Source organism: Protomyctophum bolini, assembly GCF_963924005.1.
Source record: "Protomyctophum bolini genome assembly, chromosome: 6".
NCBI lineage: Eukaryota > Metazoa > Chordata > Actinopteri > Myctophiformes > Myctophidae > Protomyctophum > Protomyctophum bolini.
The window spans coordinates 8,032,121-8,054,755 of record NC_137867.1 but is presented as its reverse complement, the minus strand read 5'-3'; the positions used below and the strand labels follow the sequence as shown (position 1 = coordinate 8,054,755).

Below are 22,635 nucleotides of genomic sequence, written 5' to 3'. Positions count from 1 at the left end.
TGGTGCTCAATATTCCATGTCAAGGAAATTATATGTAAATTGGCCACGACCCCCATCTGAAAATATGCTGTTCCGGCAGGAACCCAGAAGCAAAGATTTGAGTTAAAAACGTTTGCTCTGAAAGAATATATAAGGGGGCAGGACTGCGACGCTCTATACTCGGGTGAGACGTTCTAGTGTTGGTTTAAAAAGAAGAAAGAAACAAAGATGGGAGAGCAGTGTATCATGTTCATATGCGGACGGCATGGTGGAAACAAAGTAGGCTATTCACGTTTTGGACTTTTTGTCAACCAAGGTTCATGTTTTCGGTTGGAATTTATTATTATTAGGAATAGCAGAAGATGTACCAACTCGCCTCCACAAAATGTGTTAATGTAGTTAACAGTTCATTTAGTATTTCCCTCTCTCTCTGAAATGATCTTGTAGCAGTTAATTTTGTTTTATTAAACACATTTCTTCCATGTAGCCCATGTTTTGTAATGGCATCATCATGCTATTATGCCCGTGGATATACAGAGTGAACTTAACAATGATACATTAATATGATAATACCTTTTATTATTTAATTCCGCAGTCAAACTGTTAATGATTTTTAGCTATTTTTGACAGGGGGCAGGGACATTCAAGTGGCTAAATAATATGTTTTACAGCGTTTTACGGCGATTTCTTTATTATTATTTACTATAGTCCTACTAGACCCCAGGGAATTATTCCTTCACCTGACAAACGATTGAGCCTACGAGACATAGTATGGCATGGGTTCCAGTTGTTCATTCGGACTATAGGAAAACAACTACTGTGGCCAGAGGTAATTACCTGGGGTCTAGTAGGACTAGCCTATAGTAAATAACAATAAAGAAATCACCCTAAATTCACACACACACACACACACACACACACACACACACACACACACACACACACACACATATATATATATATATATATATATATATATATATATATATATATACACATATATATATATATAAATAGCTAAAAACTTTAAAACAAAAGAAAGCTAATGAAAAACATAAAATAAATAAATGACACCCACCTTTTACTTTCTCTAATAACAACTACATGAACCTTCGTTGAAAAAAACAAACAAAGTTGTCCGTTTCAAGTTTAAAATATTTTCCCTAGTATAAAAGTCTTAGTCTGTCTGTCTGGATAGTGTGGGCATACCCGCACGTTCCCGGAACCTGAAGGCAGCAGTGTGCGTCTGGCTGCTATCTGCAGCGCATCATCTGCTCCGATCTGAACAAATTGCTGTCATTCAAGGTCAATGAGCTTGAATTACGGTGTGGGGGTGGGGGGTGGGGGGGGATAAGACAATTTCTCGCACCATTTGAGCCGGTAATTTATAAGCTCACTAGTGTGTTTTAAACGAGAAGTCCAATTACACAGCTGTTTATTAATACACAGCACTATACAATCTGTCTGACAAACAAAAATTGCCATGGCCATCACACCCCACAGGATTACAACCTTGAATGCGCCGGAATTCTTCAAAAAAATAACGGCGCTATATATAGTGCCAAGCAGACGAGGCAGATTTTATTTTACTCTGAAAAGCCCCGCCTTCCATTATCCCCCAAAACCAGGAGGCATAGTCTTCCGTTACTACCGCGCGGTCATATCTAAAGTATCTAAAACATGTCTAGGATCGCTGAAGAGGGCATGGCCATGAAACAAAAAAGATCCGCGATCCCGTTAGATATAATTAAAAAAGGGCCTAAAGACACCTACAGTATACATGTTATAGGCACCCTGCGGTTTAACCCATTCTGACCTGAGATCAGATTCTAAAAATGTCAGTCGTTCTTTGATTTTTCAAAAATAGCAGACCTACAAGCTCGTATCGCGCCACTCGGTGGCGCGATATGAGCTTGTAGATCTGCTATTTTTCAATAGCTAAAGCATAACATGATGCCAACACCAAAATGGGTGCCCGGTCAGAATGGGTTAAAGGTGTGTATACCCGTCCGTCGTTAGCACAAAAGGTGTTAAGACTGTTGTGGCTTGCTGGAGTGACTCAAACACAGCTCTTCGATGTGCTGTGATCAAGACTATACTCCAGTGTTGAAAAAAAGAGACAATCTTAAAAAAAAGTGATCAGGCGATTTATAGGTGCACTCTTCTTCCTTGATCCTGGGCTCATTCACAGGCTGTGGTAGAGCGCCCTCTATTGTATAAACCACTGAAAACACCACTCTCTACCCAGAAATGGAAACCGTGTGCATTATCAACGTACGCGTGGCTTGAAATGTTTAAAGCGCCGGAGGATTTCTAGACATGCCTCTGCCATTTAAGCGTGTCAGTGTTCATTATGTTTCAAAAAAAACGCTGCCGTCTGCCGCTTTCATTCTCTGTTAGCTTTTCTTCATCTTGTCAGGTATTCATGGACCGGAGCCCCGGGCTGCTGACTCTCCTCAACAACACCCCCCCCCCCCCCCCACACACACACACACACACACACACACCACCACCCCCCTCAACACCACCATCCCCCGTGACTTTCCTGACGACATTGGCTTTTCAATTCACAGAAGAATGATCATCGTAGGAGCGTGGAGCTGAAAATAAATGTCCATTCGTGCCGTGTTTTTGGGCTGCACACAGTTGACAGTTGTTGGAAAGCACCTTTCTTTTACTTCAATGAACTTAAGACAGGTTTCAGAGGATAAAATCTATTTGTAGCCTCACTGTATCTCTGTTGACGTGCTTAATATACGCTTGCTGTGCTAGTTCTTTGTACCCATCCATCCATCCATCCATCTACAACCGCTTATCCAGTCCAATGTGATTACTCCAACTGGACCATCAAGGACCTCCCTATATAGGGAGATGACCGAGAGGCATCCTAACCAGATACCCGAACGACCCTAATGGCTCCTTTCCAAGCGAAGAAGTAGCGGCTCTACTAAGAGTCTCTCTCGCGTGACGTTCAAATGCATTGTTTATTATAGGCTGTCAAATTCTCACTGTCGGCTGGAAACCTTGTACGTTTTCTTGTTTGTTTTTTTATTTTGTTTTGGGGGCTTTTATGCCTTCATTATTGAAATGACAGATGGTGATACGCAGCAAAGACCGTCAGGATCATGACTCGAACCCGCAACACGCTGTCAGGCTACAATAATATAGCCTTATAGGTGCCCAGACCACTGGCATATAGTGGTCCGGGCACTTTTGTAAAAAAATATTTTAAACTAGCGAAAATAGCCGCTCACAGTGTGGCTCACGCTGTGAGCTTGTACATCGTCTATTTTCACTGCTTTTCTTTTCTTTTCAGAAAACATAGGGAACAAAAAGGATCCAGTGTAGTCACAAGCTCTTGTTAATACTTTTCATTGGTTCATTGTTCATAAAAACCCACAGACACACTGCGAACTGCACTTTCACAAAGTATATATATAGCTAAAATAGCCGACAATCTCGCATGATGAAGTATAGGACAAGAAAAGAAAAGTAAAACAATAGAGATACAAGGTTTCGACCCGACAGTGACAGTGTTTTGTTGTGACAGCTTCCCTTGTATTGAGAAAGTGCAAAGTGCTGCGCGGTGTGTGCGCACACGGTCTTCAAAAATGAATCATTCAAACAACTTCCGTCATGGCTGTCACTTCAAGAGTGAAGCGACGACAGTTTAGAACGGGTGTGAATATTATACTCCCAACGTGTCTAAACTCCGCTCGGCCTAAAAGCGCCATACTTTCCAATTTCACCGTTGTCAAATTGGAAAGGTTTAGTTCAAGTATAAACAAAGTGAAATGGGTTTCTGCCCCACTATCTGATAATAAACCGATTAATTTAAGAAAGGGACATTCTTAAACATGGGCGCTGTCGTGTGGGAACCTTGAGTGTCCAAACCCTCTACTTACTTATAGGCTCATATATCAGCTATTATTTTGCTGACTTTTGAGGATTTTTGACAAAGACTAGAACTATAAGGAAAAAGTGTTATAATTCATTTTAATCTAAAATGTATTGTCAATTCTAGTTCTTGTTATTTCATTAGGTTTAGCTAAAGGGCTCCACCAAAACAAACAGTGAAAACACCACAATGCAGCGAGAGGCCGCCGCCGTCTTTCTTCAGGTAAACACTGTGGCCACAATAAACACCATCAAAAATAATCCCATATTGTTTTGTTATGTAAACAAAGGGAAACGCTGCCTTTCTCTATGACAATGAATGACCCTGATCGGCAGCTCCGTTACAGCCCGAACCCGATCGCACCTTGCTTTGTGTCTGACAAAATGTGATCTCCAGTGAGTATAGGCCTACTGCTGAGACAATGCTTTCAGATAATCACACATACGGTAACATGACAACGACAAACTAATTGAATGTTGCGCTCAAGCACAATATTAAAATGTGTTTCTATATTAGAATAGATTAGGCCACATAGTGGTAAAAAGATACAAGATACAGTCAAAACCTTCAGTTCTGTCCTTCTGGAAATATCCCAAACAACCTGCCCTGTTAACAGTGGAGGGCAGTAGCCTAAGTACGTTTACTCAAGACACTGCAATTTGGAGGTAGTTATTTAGTGGAATATGTACATTTGTCAATCACACTTTTACGCCACTGCACCTCATAGGCAAACTACTGCACGTCTCACTCCATTAATATTTGAAAACATTTAGTTACTTTGTAGATTTAGATTAGTAACTCCAGTGGGGTAACAAGCCAACGCTGGAGAGCTGGTCAGTGCAACTACGACTTCCTCTCCACCAGTGCTGTTGGAGAGCCAAAACTGCAATTTCCATTAATTACATCTTTGTATAGTTTACAGTGTATCGTTTCAGTCCGGCAGAAACCTTATCTCTCCATTACCTTTTTTATTGTATATTTTGGCGTGTGGGGGTGGGGGGGGGGGGGGGGGGAGGGGGGGAGTCATCCCTTTTAAGTTAAACAGAAATTTCTCTAAAAGAGAAAACCAGCACTCACTATCCCTTTAAGTAAAACCAATCATAAAAGTACTTTCCCCACCCGGGTGCCTTGGCATCCCACTCGTTTTCCCAGCATCAGTAAACACAGCCATCGTTGCCTGTGATCATCCAATCCCTTTATTTTCCCATGGTGTCTGGTCCGGCGTAAATGTCATGTGAGCGCTGGGATAATGGCAGCTCTCTCACAAAATCAAATCACATCATGTGTAAACGCTGCTGTCAAAGACGAGTGGCGTAATGACAGAGCTCTTGTGGAGAGCCAGGTGAAAGTCCACATTTTGCAGTGAGTGAGACAAGAAACAAATGACAAAACGGTGCAGTCGAACGAAAACCCTGTATCTCCCTTTTCAACGTTTTTCTTATGTGGTGCCCTTCGCCGTCCTGCAACATCTCTTTTTATTGTTTTGTTTTTAATAGCCGATAGCTCACGTACATTGTGAGATTGAACATCGGCTATTTTTTGCTATAAAAATGTAATCGAAAAAGCCATACAGTGAGTTGATCCATTGGAACACCAGTTCTTTGCCCCCCCCAATTTCCTGAGCATTCATGATTTTGGACATACCAGGTTTCCACCCAATGGCGATGAAATTAACTGGTGCAAATGTACGGTTGCGTATTCTAGATGTATTCATAGCCCGTTAGCCTGTATTTCCACGCTGTGAAATGAGGGTCAATGTAGTCTGTCTGGTCGAAACCTCCGTAAGGCTATATATGATGATCACAGTCACACTGTCATCAGCTATCAAGGGGGCGGGGGGGAAGAAAAATATGTACTGGACAGAGCTTGTTCTGCTGAAAAAGAAAAGAAAAAAAATCACACCCTTGTGAAGTGAGGGGTGCTCTTGTCATCGTTCCATTTGACGTCATAATAGGCGGACATTTGACCTCATTTCTCCTTTCGCAAAATATGAGATGTGCTGTACATAGGAGGCCCTCAAAAAGAAAGGCAGAGAAAATTACCGTAATTTCCGGACTATAAGCCGCTACTTTTTTTCCCATGCTTTGAACCCTGCGGCCTACGTATATGCAATGGTGCGGCTAATCTATGGATTTGCACATCTAACGGCCACTATAGGGGACCTTCTATGGCCATCTGCGGCTTATAGTCCAGTGCGGCTTGTATACCGTATGTACACATTTGTTTTTTTCCCTAAATTTAGCTGGTGCGGCTTATATTCAGGTGCCGCTTTACAGTCCCGGAAATGACGGTAACTTTCGTGAAATTGACTGAACCAGATGCCATACGACTAACCTCATGTACATAATACTCTTCACCTGGATTATGCTTACGCATAATGATTATGATTATACATAATACATTATGATTATGTGGTATACTGTATGTAGGCCTATGTGTTGATATTCGATTTTTGCCTATTCTCGACATGTTTCTATTTACGGTTTAATTTATTTTCTCCCTGCGCTCCCTGCCCCCCCTCCCTCCCCACCCCCCCCGACCTTTGTTTTCTCTTACTGAAAACAACAAATTTCACCCACTTTTTTACGCCTGTAAATATTTGATGTGACAATAAAAAAGTTTATTCAGATTCCTGACCTGTGCTTGGACCTTGGTAAATACTGAACACAAACGTTTTTAAATACAATGTACCTGCATTTTATAATCATAATGAACTGCACGGGGGACCAGCAATCAGTGGCCCTGACAAGCACTTGGAATTGTAGGCATTTAGTTTGACTCGGTTCCACAGATTGTGAAAATAGTCGATCTACAAGCTCACAGCTCCTCACACTGCGAGGCATTGTGATTTGTGAGCTTGTAGATCGGCTATTTGCACAATGTTTGCATCTTTCTTAAGCAATATTTGACAATTTCGAATTAAGAAGGTCCTAAAAGTCCTTGCATTGTAACTTTAGAAATGTGTTGATACTGTCGTGGACAATATCCTCTTTCTCTCCGTTTAATGTTGAGTGAGGAATCAATGTTGCACATTGGCACGTTTCAGAAACACTTTTTGCTACACTAAATGGAACAGAGCCTTTTTTTTAATCAATTCATATTATCTAATCATGTAATCCTGGGCGCTACACTCCCTCTGCCAACCTGGGGAGAGCAGCTACGGTCTGACATCATGCTTCCTTCTATGAGGAGTCCAAACCGCTTCTTTTCAGCTGACAGGTGGGAGTTTCCCTGGTTGGACGTAGCGCGTATAGATGGAACACGTCATTCCAATGAGTTCCTTTCCCCTCCATCAGGCACCCTGACATGGCCAGAGGGAGGCAGTATATGTTTATTTTGTGAGGGTACCTACCCTATAGGGGACATGGGGAGAAGATGCAAACTCCACACAGAAAGCCCATTTCACCAACCCCACCCAGGGTATGGCGGTATACAGCGCTATGGAACAGAGCCTTCATTAGAATCTCTGTTAACGTGAAAGAAGTACGGAAGAGGCCCAATGTATTTCCAATAGTGCACAGAGCCCAATAGGTTGCACCACTCGTAATACCCTTGTGGCCCACCAGGGGTTGAGAACCACCACGTTATACGACTATACGAGACACAATAGCCTATATATACTGTAGTTCTTGGTAGTGTGAAAACAGGAACAGAGCGTTGGAGACACGTTCCCACGAGAGAAGGATGAGAGAAGAGACGTCGTCGTCACTTACTGTATTGGCAGTTCCTGCCCATGTACTCTCCCGGGCATTCGCACGAGTAGTTGGCCACCAGATCTGTGCAGCTGCCCCCGTTCTTGCAAGGCTCCCGTTCGCATTCGTTCACATCTAGAGATGGAGAGAAGAAAGAGGAGGCACATTCCGTCAGTGTGGTGGAAGAAGTATACGCACATTTCTTTTCTTTTTTTCTTTTTTTTTACGTAAAAGTAACAATAACAGAATGATATAGAGGAGTGGGGTAAAGAAAGACAAGTAAAACTGTGTCACGTGAAGGACCTATAATCTGAATTTGGCTTGAGTAAACATTATTGGCAAGATATACTTGAAGTAACCAAAGTAAAAGTGCAGAATTATAAATAAAAAAAAATCAAAATGGGTTATATCCCCCCCCCCTCTGTAGTATAGGCCTACTGTTTAGTGTTATATTAAAAAAAAAGGATACCCTTTCACTCCAGGAAATTGCATCTGTGTCATTTTAAATTTGTGCGTGGGCGCGTGCTTGTATACATCTGCTATTTCTGGAACATTTCTTGACAAATCTTGAAAGTGTCAGAACAAAATGATTTTGGAGGAATTTGTATAGAAGGTCTAAATGGGTTAATTTGCCTGCAGAGAAGAAGACTATAAAGCTGTCTTGCAGTGGAGAAAATTAAAGAATTTAAAGTGGGGGGGTGGGGGGAATTGTAGTATACTTCAATGTACTTTCCACCCACCACCGCATTCATTTCTTTGAAGCAGACACGGAGGCAATTAGAGCCCGCGCTGCCTCCTCATTAGCATGCATTGGTAGGAAGCATCTATTGAATTGTGCCCCCGTTTTTTTTTTTTTTTGTTGCCGTATTTAAGATGGCTGCACGGAGACATGCACCACCACGGCTTCTTTTTGACTGTAATAAATCAAAGAGCTCTCTGGGAGGCTGCTTGATACTGAGACACAGGGTTCAGTTGGAACAATAGAACTTACAGCAGCACTCTATGCTACTGTGGGGTTGACACTTTGGCAGTGGTGGAAAGTAACTAAGTACAGTACATTCACTTAAGTAGGCTACAGTACTCATGTGCAATTTTGAGGCAATTGTAGGTACTTTACTTGAGTATTTCCAATTTCCAATATTTTACTTCTACTCCACTACATCTCGGAGCCAAAAAAAACTTGGCACACTTTTAATCCACTATAATTATTTGAAAACTTTAGTTAGGCTACTATAGTTATATAGTTACTTTGGAGTTTTAAATTAGATTAGAAAACATTCATTAACCACTTCAACCCTATAGGCCAATATGTTGCACCATTTGAAAATAGATTTTTTGCAAAAGATTTTGTACACATTTTGTGAAACTTGTGAAATATGGGACATTCTGCAATATGAGTGCTTTTACTTTTAGTACTTGAAGTGCATGTTGACGCCGATACGTTTGTACTTTTACTTGTGTGCATTTTGAATACGGGACTTATAATTGTAACGGAGCTCGTAGCTCGTAGCGCGGCACTCAGTCACTGCCGCGCTACGAGCTTGTAGATTTGCAATTTTTCAATAGGTAACAATGCTTAAAACACCAAAAGGGGTTAATTAACTGGTGGGCGTGTCCACATAAAAACAACATTTTTACAAATACTGTACACTTTTTTGAAAAAATCTTCCTCCTTATATAATAACTAGAACTGCACTCTGTCGAGTGCATACTTGCTTGTTGCACATGTAGGCCATAAATGGCCAACTAGTGCGCAAGCAGAGGGTGCAAGTACTTTCGACCGCTGTAAACTGTCAAATCTCAGTATGAAGGAACGTTTGAAATGTCTAATTATTAGGTGTAACTATTTGCTACCTACCTACTTTATGCATGTAAACACCTGCGCAAGTAATAACACCTGAGGATCATGTATTAGGGTGGGGAAAAAAATCATCGTTAAGATGAAAATGTTTGAGAATCAGGAGGCAGTATACAGTCCTGTTGTAAATGACTGCAGCAGTGAAGCCAGTCTCACTGTCTCACCACAAAATACGTTATGAGTTCATCATAAAATTAGAAGTACCGTGATAATAGGATTAAAGATTAGAATGCATGCTGTTGTGCAATAGCTTGATTTCGGAAGCAGAACACCAGATTAGTATTCGTTTTTGGCAGGGTTTTTCGTTGTATCTTACCGAGGGCTGTCCCGATACACTTTTCTCGCTTCCGATCCGATCCCGATATCTCAATTTCTGTGTTAGCCGATATCGAATACCGATACCTGTGTCGTGATCTCATGTTGTGTTTATAGCTATCTAGCTATATATCTTGTGTTGTGTTTATAGCAGACTCCTCACTCAAATGTCCACTTGCCGTTTGGGCAACTGCAAAAAAAACTCCACATGTCCCAACATTGTATTTACCTGCCATAGTGTCAAACTGTCAACCCCTTACCCAGGGCAGGGTCAGATCAGTGGTTAGACTGGAATATTCACCGGTACCGATATGACCCGATATGACTAATAAGGGACATCTCTAATCTTACCATTTCAATCAATTGCGTTATAGCGGTATTTCTTTGTTATTATTAATTGCTCAGTGACGTCACATCAAAGACGTTTAGTATAGTTTCGCATAGATTGTTTCCCTGCCCACACCCCTGTTTTTGTGTTTCTTTCTACAGGCAGGTGTTTAGGGGTAAGTTTTAGTGATATTGGGACCAGTGGAAAAATCCCATACACTGCATTTCCGTCTTTCATGTAATAATTAGGCCTATATTAGATAAGGTTAAATATACTATTAAATGATGGTTTGACAAAAGTTAAAGGGACCCCTGGGGTCCCCGTACCCCAGTTTGAGAAGCACCAAAGAGAGAGAGAGAGAGATAGAGAGATCGAGAGAGAGAGACTTTCAGACACACTTATACTATTGCTTTTCACACCTTCCTTTGGAAGGTTTCACACACACACACACACACACACACACACACACACACACACACACACACACACACACACACACACACACACACACACACACACACGTGACACGCACACACACACACACACACACAAACACACACACACTGCCACAAGATGGCAGTTCTAGTAAGCTTCAGAAAGTCGAAAGTGATTAAAATAAGGCCGTTACAGCAGCAGCGAGATTTGATCTGCGATATCTATTCATCCTAAACACGGCAGTATAACACCTCAGAATAATATCTCCTTATTTGCAGACCCCCCCCCCCCCCTTAGAAGAAATATAAACTGAAGCTCTTCTTCACAAATCCGCTGCCGAATTACGCCGACGAGAGGTGAGGATCAACTTAACCCTTTTAGACCTGCCGTCGAAATGTAATCTTTTTAAAATAGTATTTCTTCCTGGAAAACCCTCTATATCAGTGGTTCTCAATATTTCATGTCAAGGACCCCAAAGATTATATGTAATATGCCTCCGCCCCCCCCCCCCCCATCTGAAAATATGTTGTTCCAGGGACCTCCCCAGAAGCAAAGATTTGAGTTAAAATGTTCACTCTGTAACAATATGTATTCAAAGATTTGAGGCACATTTTCACGGTTTTTCTGAAATAGCAGATCTACAAGCTCATAGCGCGCCACTCTATGAGCTTGTAGATCTGATATTTTCCAATAGCTAAAGCATAACATAATGCTAACACCAAAAGTCCACCTTGAGGTGGAAACCTTGTACCTGTACGTCCAAAATCCTTCAGAAAGTGAGAAAAAAAAATATAACTTGTGTTCCAAATGGATCCAATGCAGTTATTATTTAGTCACAAGCTACTTGCTTTTCCTTTTCATTGGTCCAATATATATAAAAACCCACAGACATGTACAGTACGTGTATAACCATTTAATTTCCACTTTCGAAAAGTTCTCAAAAATACCCGATCTACGGTATATAGAAGCACACGCCGGTCGCATGAACTTGTAGATTTTTGCTATGAATTTGTGTGAATGATTTCCTTCAGGATCAATAAAGCATCCATCCATCCATCCATCCATCCATCCATCCATCCATCCATCCATCCATCCATCCATCCATCCATCCATCCATCCATCGACCCTGATCAAGTAGGGCATTGGTTTACAGGGAAACAAAGAAATGAAAACATTGACGTTGATGTACAAGGTTTCTCGCCGACGGTGATGCGGTGGGAAAAGTGCTGTGAGTTACGTTTTAGAGAAAGCCAGCAGTCAGATTTTGGAACGTTATTATTATTGTAACCACTTTAAGCAGAATATATTTTGCCGTACAATGAATAGCAAAAAAACACCGTTACACCCCATCTACAAGCTCACATCCACCTCCCCGTCCGCCCTGTTACCTTGTTTAAAGGGACACTTCACCCTTTTTGCAAAAAAATACATGTTAATGACGTTTAGGAGCTTTAGAACACTTTCCTGGGGGTCTTTATGTGTGTAATATGTGGTTTTAGATATTTTAGATTGTAGCAGTGAGCCTGTTGTCTCTGATGTCATGGACACTGGGCTCACTTCCTTCCTGGACTACATGTTGTCTCAGTAAGACAGCTCTCCCCCCTATCCACAAGGAGGAGCAGTGCACCGAATAATTATGGGAATTGTAGTCCAGGAAGGTAGTGAGACCAGTGTCCATGACATCAGAGACAACAGGCTCACTGCTACAATCTAAAATATCTAAAACCACATATTACACACATAAATACCCCCAGGAAAGTGATCTAAAGCTTCTAAACGTCATTAACATATATTTTTTTGCAAAAAGGGTCCCTTTAAGCTCCGTTTTAAAAGCCTAGTTTCTCGGAAACTATAATGGCACTGTCCGTGGTGATGATCAGATCTGCAAGGTTCAAGTCTCATTTCAGATGTTTTTCGATGCATCACAATTACAATATAAACGTTTCTGGAGAAAAATATATCTATTGCGAGCTAACGCTAGCATTAGCGCATTTGCTTTTGAGCTTTTGCTTTTGAGCTAGGGAAAAAAACGGAAGTGCGTCATAGCTCCCTGCATCTGCCTCGCACCAATTAAGCGATACTGCTAGTGCAAAGTGTCAGTCAAAATGAACCTTAAAGGGATACTAGGCAAGTCTTTGTGTGTACAAACACACTCCCGTCTCTGACAGGCATCAAACGGGTAGCTGTCTTTAACGAGTTTGACACTTTTATGGCCCAATCAATCAACTCAAGTGCGCAGCCACTTTGAAGTTCAAAGGGATCAAAGAGCTCTGGCGAAGCTCCCCCCATGGAAAGAGATGTCCCTGCAAGGGATGAATGTCAACAAAAACAATTATTGAAATGTCAACATAAACAGTGGAACAAAATGAAAATACAGTCCGAGGGATGCGTCATTTTGCAAGGAAACACACCAGCACACTAATATAGTGGCTGATAGAGGGAAATATGCATATTGGCTAAATGTTACCTATTACCCTTTATGCCCATATGTTGTCTTGCCTACCCCAGGAATCACCCCAGTTGTCCTTGGACAAGAGGCTGCCACCCTGGCCCCCCCGGCAAGGTCAGCCCAAAAAACACAACTGGCACATCCTGCAAGACACCGCCATGACGGCTGTGACACCAGTCCTGTCATCCCTACAATAAGGTTGGCAGAAGAAATGCTCCGTTCTATTCCTGAGGGCCTGTCTATTAACACTTAACACTCTATAGGGGCGTCTTGGAAGCAGGATGGGGGAGACAGCAGTAATAATAATGGACCCTGCTGAACCACCAGTGTACTGGGGGGGTCAGCCCGCTTCAAATCATCCATTGTGGGCGGCTGTGGCTCAGGAGGTATATAGAGCAGGTCGTCCAATGATCCGTGGGTCGGCGGTTCGAATCCCGGCTCCTCCTGTCCTACATGTCGAAGTGTCCTTGGGCAAAGACACTGAACCTTACATTGCCTCCAACGAGTTCGTCGGTGTGAGCTCGCCACCGTTGGTGTCTGAATGTGGGAAGCGAGGACGCTGGCGTCGACTGTTCTCCGCTTCACCTCCCAAAGTATGAATGAATGAACCATTGGAAAGCGCGTTGAGCACTTGGAAAAGCCCTATGAAAATGCAATTCTTTATAAGATGATATTATATAATCACCACCTGTCCCATACACGGATAACCCTTCATAAGAACATAATGATCACCACCTGTCCCCCTAGAGTCTAGACCACCCTCAGAATTGCCACCGGCCCTATTCAGACCACCTTCAGCGTGACACCTTATCTGTTTGGACATAGTCCGACATTTTAACACACAAAGAATGCAAAGTGTGCTCCTTGGTTTATATGAGTACTGTTGTCGTACGTGCGTGCTTGCAGATGCAGTGCATGATGCTTGTGTCTATACGCACATATTTGCAATCTGAGCACTCATTCCAAATGTGCACACAGAAGATAATCGCATGCGGGCTGCTATACAGTATATATATATAGTACATGTGCCTGTAGATCCATTATGATGATAAGGAGCTCTCTGATATCTGGCATCTGCTGTATGGAATATGATACTGCGTATGTGATATTATCTGCTGCATTGGAGGAATACGATAGCACTACTACAACAGACGGATGGAGGAGTAGAACTCAGGAGAGGATCTAAATCTATCAGCGTGGGAGTGATCAAACACAAAAAACACGCCATCACCCCCGGTAACTCCGTCGACAGAGCGCTCGTCATCTGCACAATCGCAGGCTTCTGGGTTCCGCACGACGCGGCATATGAGTCGCGTGGCGCGCTTAACACAGACGACCGCCAAGTAGGTCGAGACGGCTCAACGTCTGTCATGTCTCGTGTGACGGTTCACGAGTGTTCAGATAACGGAATCGAGACTATAACAATAGTTTGAGAATGTTTATGACATTTATAAAATGCAGTGGCGGAAAGCAAATAAGTACATGTGCATGTACTATGTACAATTTTGACTATACTCCACTACATCTCAGAGACAAATATTGTACTTTTACTTGGAGTCTCCTCTACAATTATTTGAACACTTTTAGCGAGACACTACAGGTGAAATCATGATTTTTCATTTTTTTTTTTGCTATGTTGCTTCCTAAACATGTTTTCTTTCAAACTAAAGCAAAATACACATTAAAAATACAGATTTAGATGTTTAGTTGGATAGTTTATTTTAGCCAATGACAGCTCGTTTTTCCGGGTGAAAAGCCACCATCTCTATTTTCACACAAACAAAGCACACACAACAACATTCAGTGGCAGCACTGACGGGGAAGTACAATGAATCAGGTGAGCTTAACCGATTGCCTGCTAGCATTTATTGAAAAAAATAGGATCGAAATTAACGCCAGCATTCTTTTAATTTGAGCTCTTATTTTGAAAAGCCGCGGTCAGTTAGCAGTAGACCTAAACTGGGAATCTACACGGAGCTGGGCCGGCCTAGTTGACAATGTGAATCCAGACCGGAGCTCTGGGGAGCTCCACATCGTCTGATCTGTGCCGTCAAAGAAACGCTGTTTTGACCAAAAATGCCATCTGGGAACAAGGAATAGGAGATACAGGCGATTGAAAGAATTGGATAGAATGGATTATTATGGCGACGACGATCTAAGATGAACGATCCAGTGCTGCGCTAACAACACAGCTAGCTAACCGGCTAACGTGAGTAGCATTATGGGTCGCTCGATCGAATGCAACTATAAAAGCGCAATTCCCAAAGGGCTTCGGCAATGGTGTTAAGCGTCAGTATCAAAATTAGGCTTCAATTGCCGAAGGGCTTCGGCAATGGCACTGAAAGTATTTTAAAAGTAGACCGCCAATTTGGTCAGCTGCTTGACAAGTCACACACTCGCCCACATAGTGGCTGCACATGCGTTGTAAAAACGACTGTAAAACTACTGTTCTTCTTGTTAGTGGGAGCTGAGTGTATAGATGTGCATGGCGCTCCTATATCTCCCAGGGGTCTAGTTGCTGTAAAAAGGGGGATAGACCACCTCGTTGCTCTGCTGATACTGACGATAAACCACTCTGACCTACTTACTGACGCAAAAAGTCCAAAACTGAGCGGGGGGCGGTTGGAAGAATCATTATTTCTGGGAAATAAGTACACGTGGCCCACCCATTCCGACCACTTAACACGGCAGCCACAGAATGGCTGCATGCATGGGTCTCATGAATGAGTGAGGAGCAATTAGATGAATATAGATTATATAATGTTGAAAATGGGTGAAGTGCTCCTTTAAGTATAGCCATACCACAATAAAAAGAATACTCGTCGGAAATATTGTCTAAAAAATATATCAGATCATTTTCATATTGCAAACCATGGTTGTAATAGTTGCTGTGCATGTATGTGTGTGTGTCTGTCTGCCACCATATCTTCACATAATGACAATACATTGTGTTGCAGCTGTACCATAATTACATAATATCTTCTCTGGGGGCCGGGGTGGAAACCTTGTATGTCCTAAAAAAAATGTTGCTTTTCAGGAAATGTAATTATTATTTATTTAGTCACAAGCTGTTTTTTTATACTTTTCATTGGTTTAACATTCATGAAGCGCACATCATTTGAGAATACATTTTTACAAAATAATGTTGAAACATGGCGCTGCATGGAGGTATGAGGTTTCTGTCCCGACAGAAAGCTGACGATATCTTTATCCCATTTTGGGGCGGGAACCCCTTTTGGTGTTTTAAACATTATGTTATAGTTTAGCTATTGAAAAATAGCTAGCATAGCGTAGCAATAGCATTCAGAGCATAGATTTCAAGCACATTAGCACATAGCGCGCCTTCTTCTCGCTAATGTGCTCGAAATCATTCAGAAAATTGTCATGATTTAGAAAACATATATTTTTTTTATTTCAACGTCAGGCCTGAATGGGTTATACAAACGACTTCAGGTGACGGCTCTCGCTTCTGGAACTACGTCCCGTATACTGGCAGGACATTAACTTTCCCCTAGAAATGAACACCTGTCACGAGGCTGGCATGCAGGTGACATGATGGAGGCTTCAGTCAGCAGGGGGATTATACCTCAAATCCATCGCATCTTGAGGGGCCTGACATCCTCGTTAAGGACTGTTATACAACAGGTATAGTTTCAAGGAAGCAATCTGTTTGGTTGAAATAGCCATCTATCCGTGATTAGACGAGCACGATGGAACACCTATAGTCAAAACACAGAATCAAGCTGTGCCGAGTCTCGCAGAGGGGGGCATGGTCGGCCGAGTGGCTAGACGGTTTTGCATATAGGACGTATTTGTGGTCGTATCGGGCTGAATAGAAATATGGATTTCCATCGAATATCTTAGTTACCATGACATTCAGTTGAGGCGAATGACAGTCTACCTTGATGGATAAGGTGTCAGGACAGCTAGGCCTTTTCAGGGGGCGGGGGGGTCAGAATACATTTTGGACTTAGACTGTTATTCGTCTCAACTGATCGTGTTTCTTTTTAAGGGCAACTGTTGTATAATCGCTTACGTTACACTCGAGGGTGTGCTTTACCTATAGATTATTGGCACTTCAGCGCTGCTTACGGAACTCAGCTAATTTAAGCCTCGGTCCTGCAGCAACGCTGCCGTGCCAATAATGACGGTCAAGCACACCCTCTCCTGTGATATTGCTTAATTAACTTTAAACCCTCTAAACCACCGGTTCCCAAGAGGAGAATTGCATATCTCCCTAGGAAGCAAACTAAGCTATTTTCACTATACTTCTTAAAAGTGAAAAGTTCTCTCTCTCTCTCTCTCTCTCTCTCTCTCTCTCTCTCTCTCTCTCTCTCTCAACTGTTAAAGGCATTACTATGCAACTTTGATCTGTGTTCATAAAACAATCAATGTATGAATATATCTTTACCCATCATTTCCTCTATGCCAGTTCTATCAGTATTTTGGTTCTATACTGTTCTATACAGTTCCATACAGTATTTTGGTGTTTTCCTAGATAAGAATGCAGCAAGAAGGGAGCAGTGTGTTTCTGCAGTCAAACACCGCCCACACACTATACTCCAGTGGCTGATGGTGACTAGCTGCTGGCATGGATGGAAATGATGGATGAAGTAAATATGTATTGTTGCATTATGTAAACACAGGGCAACACTGCATTATGTGAAAACACCAGAGTGGATATTTTAGCACTGTTAGACATCAGGCCTCAGGCAGACAGACTGAAGTGAGGTGTGTGTGTGTGCGCTCCTCAGAGACACAGAAAACACTGGCAGCCTCCCTCGTTTTGCTTGGGTTTCTGCGAGAGGTCATGTGCCCTACTGGAAGACAGTGTGTGTGCTTGTGAGTATGCGTGTGCATATGCATGCGTGTGCGTGTGAGTGTGTGTGTGTGTGTGTGTGTGTGTGTGTGTGTGTGTGTGTGTGTGTGTGTGTGTGTGTGTGTGTGCGTGCATGTGCACGTTAGACTGACAGCCGCCTGTTGTCAGTGAATCAGGTGGGAAAGAAAAGGATTACTTCAGGGAACTGAACCAAACTAATCCACCCTGAGAGAGAGAGAGAGAGAGAGAGAGAGAGAGAGAGAGCACGAGCGAGTGGGGAGACAGACAGAGATAAAAACGAATGTGACATTGTGAGACTGTAGGTCGGCCAGTACACATAGAGTGAGGATGAGTGTGTGTGTGTGTGTGTGTGTGTGTGTGTGTGTGTGTGTGTGTGTGTGGGCGCGGCTGCAAGCGTGCATGCTTCTGTACGTGTGTGTGTGCATGTTTATACTGTACATGTGCACGTGCGTGGGTTTGCACGTGTGTTAGCGTGTGTGTGTGTGTGTGTGTGTGTGTGTGTGTGTGCGTGTGTGTGTTAGGATCATGCCGCTCCAACTGGGCTCTGCTGACCCCATGTGGAGACCACCACCTGCCACCGGAAGGTTCCGTCCATGGCTCTGAGTCACTTCACACACCGTGGCCAACGCTAATGGCTCTATTCCATTACAATTAATGAACCATATCACCGTGCCAGGCTCTCTCTGGCTTTGTTTCCGTTATACACTGCAGTCTCGCTTTTATACATAAGGTTCTCACAAGCTCATTTGGGCCCTGCCATGAGTTCTGGCCTGGGAAACCAAACATAGCCAATGTCCGTTTAATGCGTTTAAAATGACCAAGCTGTTGAGATGATGTGTCCTGTTTTGGCCATGGAGTATGCTGGTACATGATGTGTTGAGCTTATCGGCACAGGTCATTGTCAGTCATTTCTTTTTTTATATTTTGTCATATTTGCCTGTGCATTGTGCATTTACCAAGACTAAAAGACAAACATAAATGTCCTTTACTGTATGTTCCAATGTTCAGTGCCGTCATTTTTAGATAAGGGTTCAGGACAAATAGGCCTTGTCAGTAGACAGTAGACTGTTCTTCTCAACTGCTCAACACAACCTCATGATCCGTGACAGGATCACAATTTGGGGCGGAGTTGCACCACTCGGTTCACACGGGTGTGATTTTTATTCAACTCTGAGCAAGTTCCGTTCGTATATACACTCTCAGAGTTACAGTTCCGTTCGTATATACGCTCTCAGAGTTACAGTTCCGTTCGTATATACACTCTCAGAGTTACAGTCCCGTTCGTATACACTCTCAGAGTTACAGTCCCATTCGTATACACTCTCAGAGTTACAGTTCCATTCGTATACACTCTCAGAGTTACAGTTCCATTCGTATACACTCTCAGAGTTACAGTCCCGTGTGGCCGCCATGGGGGCCTCCCGACCCAACATTGAGAACCGGTTTCAGCCACTTGGTGTCACAGAGGACTTGCTCGGGAGCACGCCTCCGGGTTGACCCTCGTTAAAATTAACGAGCGCTAATTGCGTGTATAATAGTCCCGTCCCATTTTAGTTTAACCTCCCCCAGACTTAATTAGCAAGGCCCAGGTAAATCTGTGAGCGGCATCGCAAACCCCCCACCTTCCATTAATTATTACTCTAATTTAAATCACTATCCAATTTAAACAAAAAAAAAAAAGGAATAAGAAACTGCTGCTTTATATTCTGTCCGTCTACCTGCTGTCTGTCTGTCTGTCTGACTGACTGACTGACTGTCTGCCAGCCTGCCTGTCTGTCTCTCCAACCTGTGCATTCCAGTATAACAACTTGAACAGCACGTTAAGTCATTGGCCTTCTGTGGACGTGGACCGCATAGCCACACGTGCGCACGTGTGTCCTGCCTTCAACTATGCCGCCTGTCACAATTATCCAATTAATAATTATCAGTAATTGTACCATCAAAATTTGAGGCCGGGAATCGCCTGCGCGTATTGCTCACTGTGATTGGCTGGAAGGTGTGTCATGCTGCACTGCTATTGGCTGAGCATTGCACATATAACGGGTGTGCCACATGGGACACCTGTTAGATAGAGAGGGGGTGGGGTCATATCCCAAAACGGGTATGGACTAGTTACACATAATTGCCTGATCACAATTATTTGAGATAATTCTGAATTATGTTTTTGGCGTAGAAAAATAAAATAGTGAAAGTAGCCAATCTGCAAGCTCACAGTGCGTTGCATGCGTCACGATGCGCTGTGCGCTTGTCGATTTACTTTTAGTTTTGGCTGTTTTTGAGAATAAAGTTCAAAGAGTATTAAATGCATGCAATGCTGTGTCCATATAGGACATTGTTTATTTTTTATTTTGATTATTGATGCTGGCAATAAGTCAATAAAATGAAATGTCTGCCCTAGCGGGAACGCGACTGCACCTGCCTGTGGGCGACCCTTCCACTTTGACCTCAGGGGTCCAGGGGTGGGCTCAGGGTTCACTTCCCGTTCTTTACCGTTGCTATAACTAATTAACCTTTGACCCTTGGAGGACTCTATTTCCTATAGGGAGCAATCAACCTCGTTTACACTGCAGGCTCAAGGTCAGATCAAGGTCAGGACCATGACAGGCTGTCCTCGGATTTTACATTTAATTTTGCACGAAAAATTCCAACATACCAGAAAAAAGTCAAGGAGATGACTGTGTGTGTTGAATCCTCCAACATTGCGTTCATTTGGTTTTCGAGCAGTGGTTCAGGAAACATGGGGTCTGGGACCCCCATGATTCTTTGAGGGAGTTACAGGGAGTCGGATGGATGGATAGATAGATGGATGGATGGATTGATGGATGGATGGATGGATAGATACTCAAAATTCTACTGTTGCGTGACACTAGTTAGATCTGCTATTTTAGAAAATGTGTGAAAGGTGGCGCAAATCTTTGAATTCAGACCGAACGTTTGAAAATGACTGACATAGATTTTCTTTTTGAAAACTGCCACGATTTAAGACATTTGTAGAATCAGGTCCTCAGGTCTACTAAATGCAGGAAGGGCAGCTTGCAATATCCCCATGGCCCACCAGTGGGCACCAGGCCACAGTTTGAGCATCACCAAACGATAGCTAAATTGGATCTTGTACAGTAATATATACTTACACGTGTAAGTATATTTACCCAAGTAGGCCTATACTGTACAACTAAACTCAGGTGTTTAACTTTAATAATTATAATTTGCAATACTTCTACTTGCACTACTTGATTACAAAACACATTACCAATTCCAGCCCTGTATACATTTCAGCGATTTGAAAATATAAAGCCTGCTATTGTCAAAAGACTCTTATACACGTTCTTGTGACATAGATTTTTTTTTTATTATACCGGACTCTTTAATTGTAACATGTAAAACATGTTTTTTCCACCACTGTGTTCTTTTTTGTTTTTTTCCCATGACATACAAGGTTCCCACCCGACAGCGGGCAATATCTTAACCACAGACCCCCCCTCCCCTCCCCTCCCCTCGCTCTACCCCCCCCCAGTGTCTGCTTCTTGGCTCCTTGTCTATAGTGTCAGGCCTGTCATCTAGTCTGCTGTAAACAAATAAACACTCAGGAGGTTATCACTTCAAACGCACTCATTCAGACGTACGGCTCATTCCTCTCTGCCTTTTGTTCCCGGCTTTATGCACGGCTCCCTCTTCAGCACGTTCAAGGACATCTCCAGCAATATAACCCTCTGAGACCTGCGGGGCCAATCCTATATAGATTCAAATGAGAGGCCTTCGGGAATCAGTCATATAGTTCTCACGCTTTAAAGATGCGTTCAAACACGTTCACAAAATGGCAGAGCTTGTACACCTAGCTATTGTTGGAATAGCCGACGCACGCGGATGCGTCCCACCGGTTTTAATGGGATAATTGACACCGGGTCATTGCTTTACTAACGTCAAGCGTTGCAATAAAGATGATGCTACTTCAAAAAGTGTTGACATAATTATCCCCACAGTACTGACGCCATGTCTCCTTCCCAAGGTTATTGCAGTTGAAGCTATATGTTATATGTCATTTTCTTTAGTGAATAAAATTATATTGTGCTCGATCTGTATATGGTGGCACTCCATAGTTATAGCATATGACATACTCCATGGATAAATTGTGTTAACATACTCCGTATGTTAACACAATGTGTTACACGGCTTGGTTGAATGCCTGACTCTGATTGGTCAATCACTGAATTCAGCAGTGTGTTATTTCCGAACAATGACCGATGCGCCATAACAGACCGTTCTCTAATCAAAGCCCCATACAGAGCTCCTGCTGCGCTGCTTGGATTTTACGCTGCATCCAACATGACATGCCATGTAAACAAACGCTATACTGCTGATTAGGTATAGGATGGACCTTCATTGCACTACTGTACTTTGTATTGTTTTAATTGCCTTTTATCCTTTTACTATGTTTCTTGTGTTTTTGCACGTTGATTTTATGTGCTATGGACTTTTGTCTGAAATAAAGATTACATAAGCGCACATAGAGACAGACCTTGCTCTCAAGCATCAAGTTTTTGAAAACATTTGAAGCGAGAAATATACAGTGCAGCAGCTGAATCTATTTGATCCACACTTGTTTTCCGAGGCGACATATTGCACTGGACCCACCTGGCCTGAATTAATGGGCTGCTTTCATTGCCGTAAGCAATGACATCGTTCAATTTGTTGTTACTTTTGTAACCAATTAATTAATTTCTTCGTTATAGGTATTGGGGTAACCACGTAATAACATTCAGGATAACTTCATGGTGATAAAGACCCCTCCGTTGTCATGTCAACGACTCCCAAATGTACACTATAATTAGCCCGCGGACCCT

General features: G+C 42.6%; 1 protein-coding gene across 1 annotated transcript in view; it reads right to left on the bottom strand.

Annotated features, from left to right (window-relative positions):
- The window catches only part of edil3a (EGF-like repeats and discoidin I-like domains 3a), a gene marked incomplete at its 3' end in the record, with an annotated part of 226,162 nt that overhangs the window by 92,004 nt on the left and 111,523 nt on the right, over window positions 1-22,635 (bottom strand). The window contains exon 4 of the mRNA XM_080767014.1: window positions 7,591-7,704. Within this exon, the coding sequence (XP_080623140.1) occupies window positions 7,591-7,704 (114 nt within the window). The remainder of the gene's footprint in view (window positions 1-7,590; window positions 7,705-22,635) is intronic.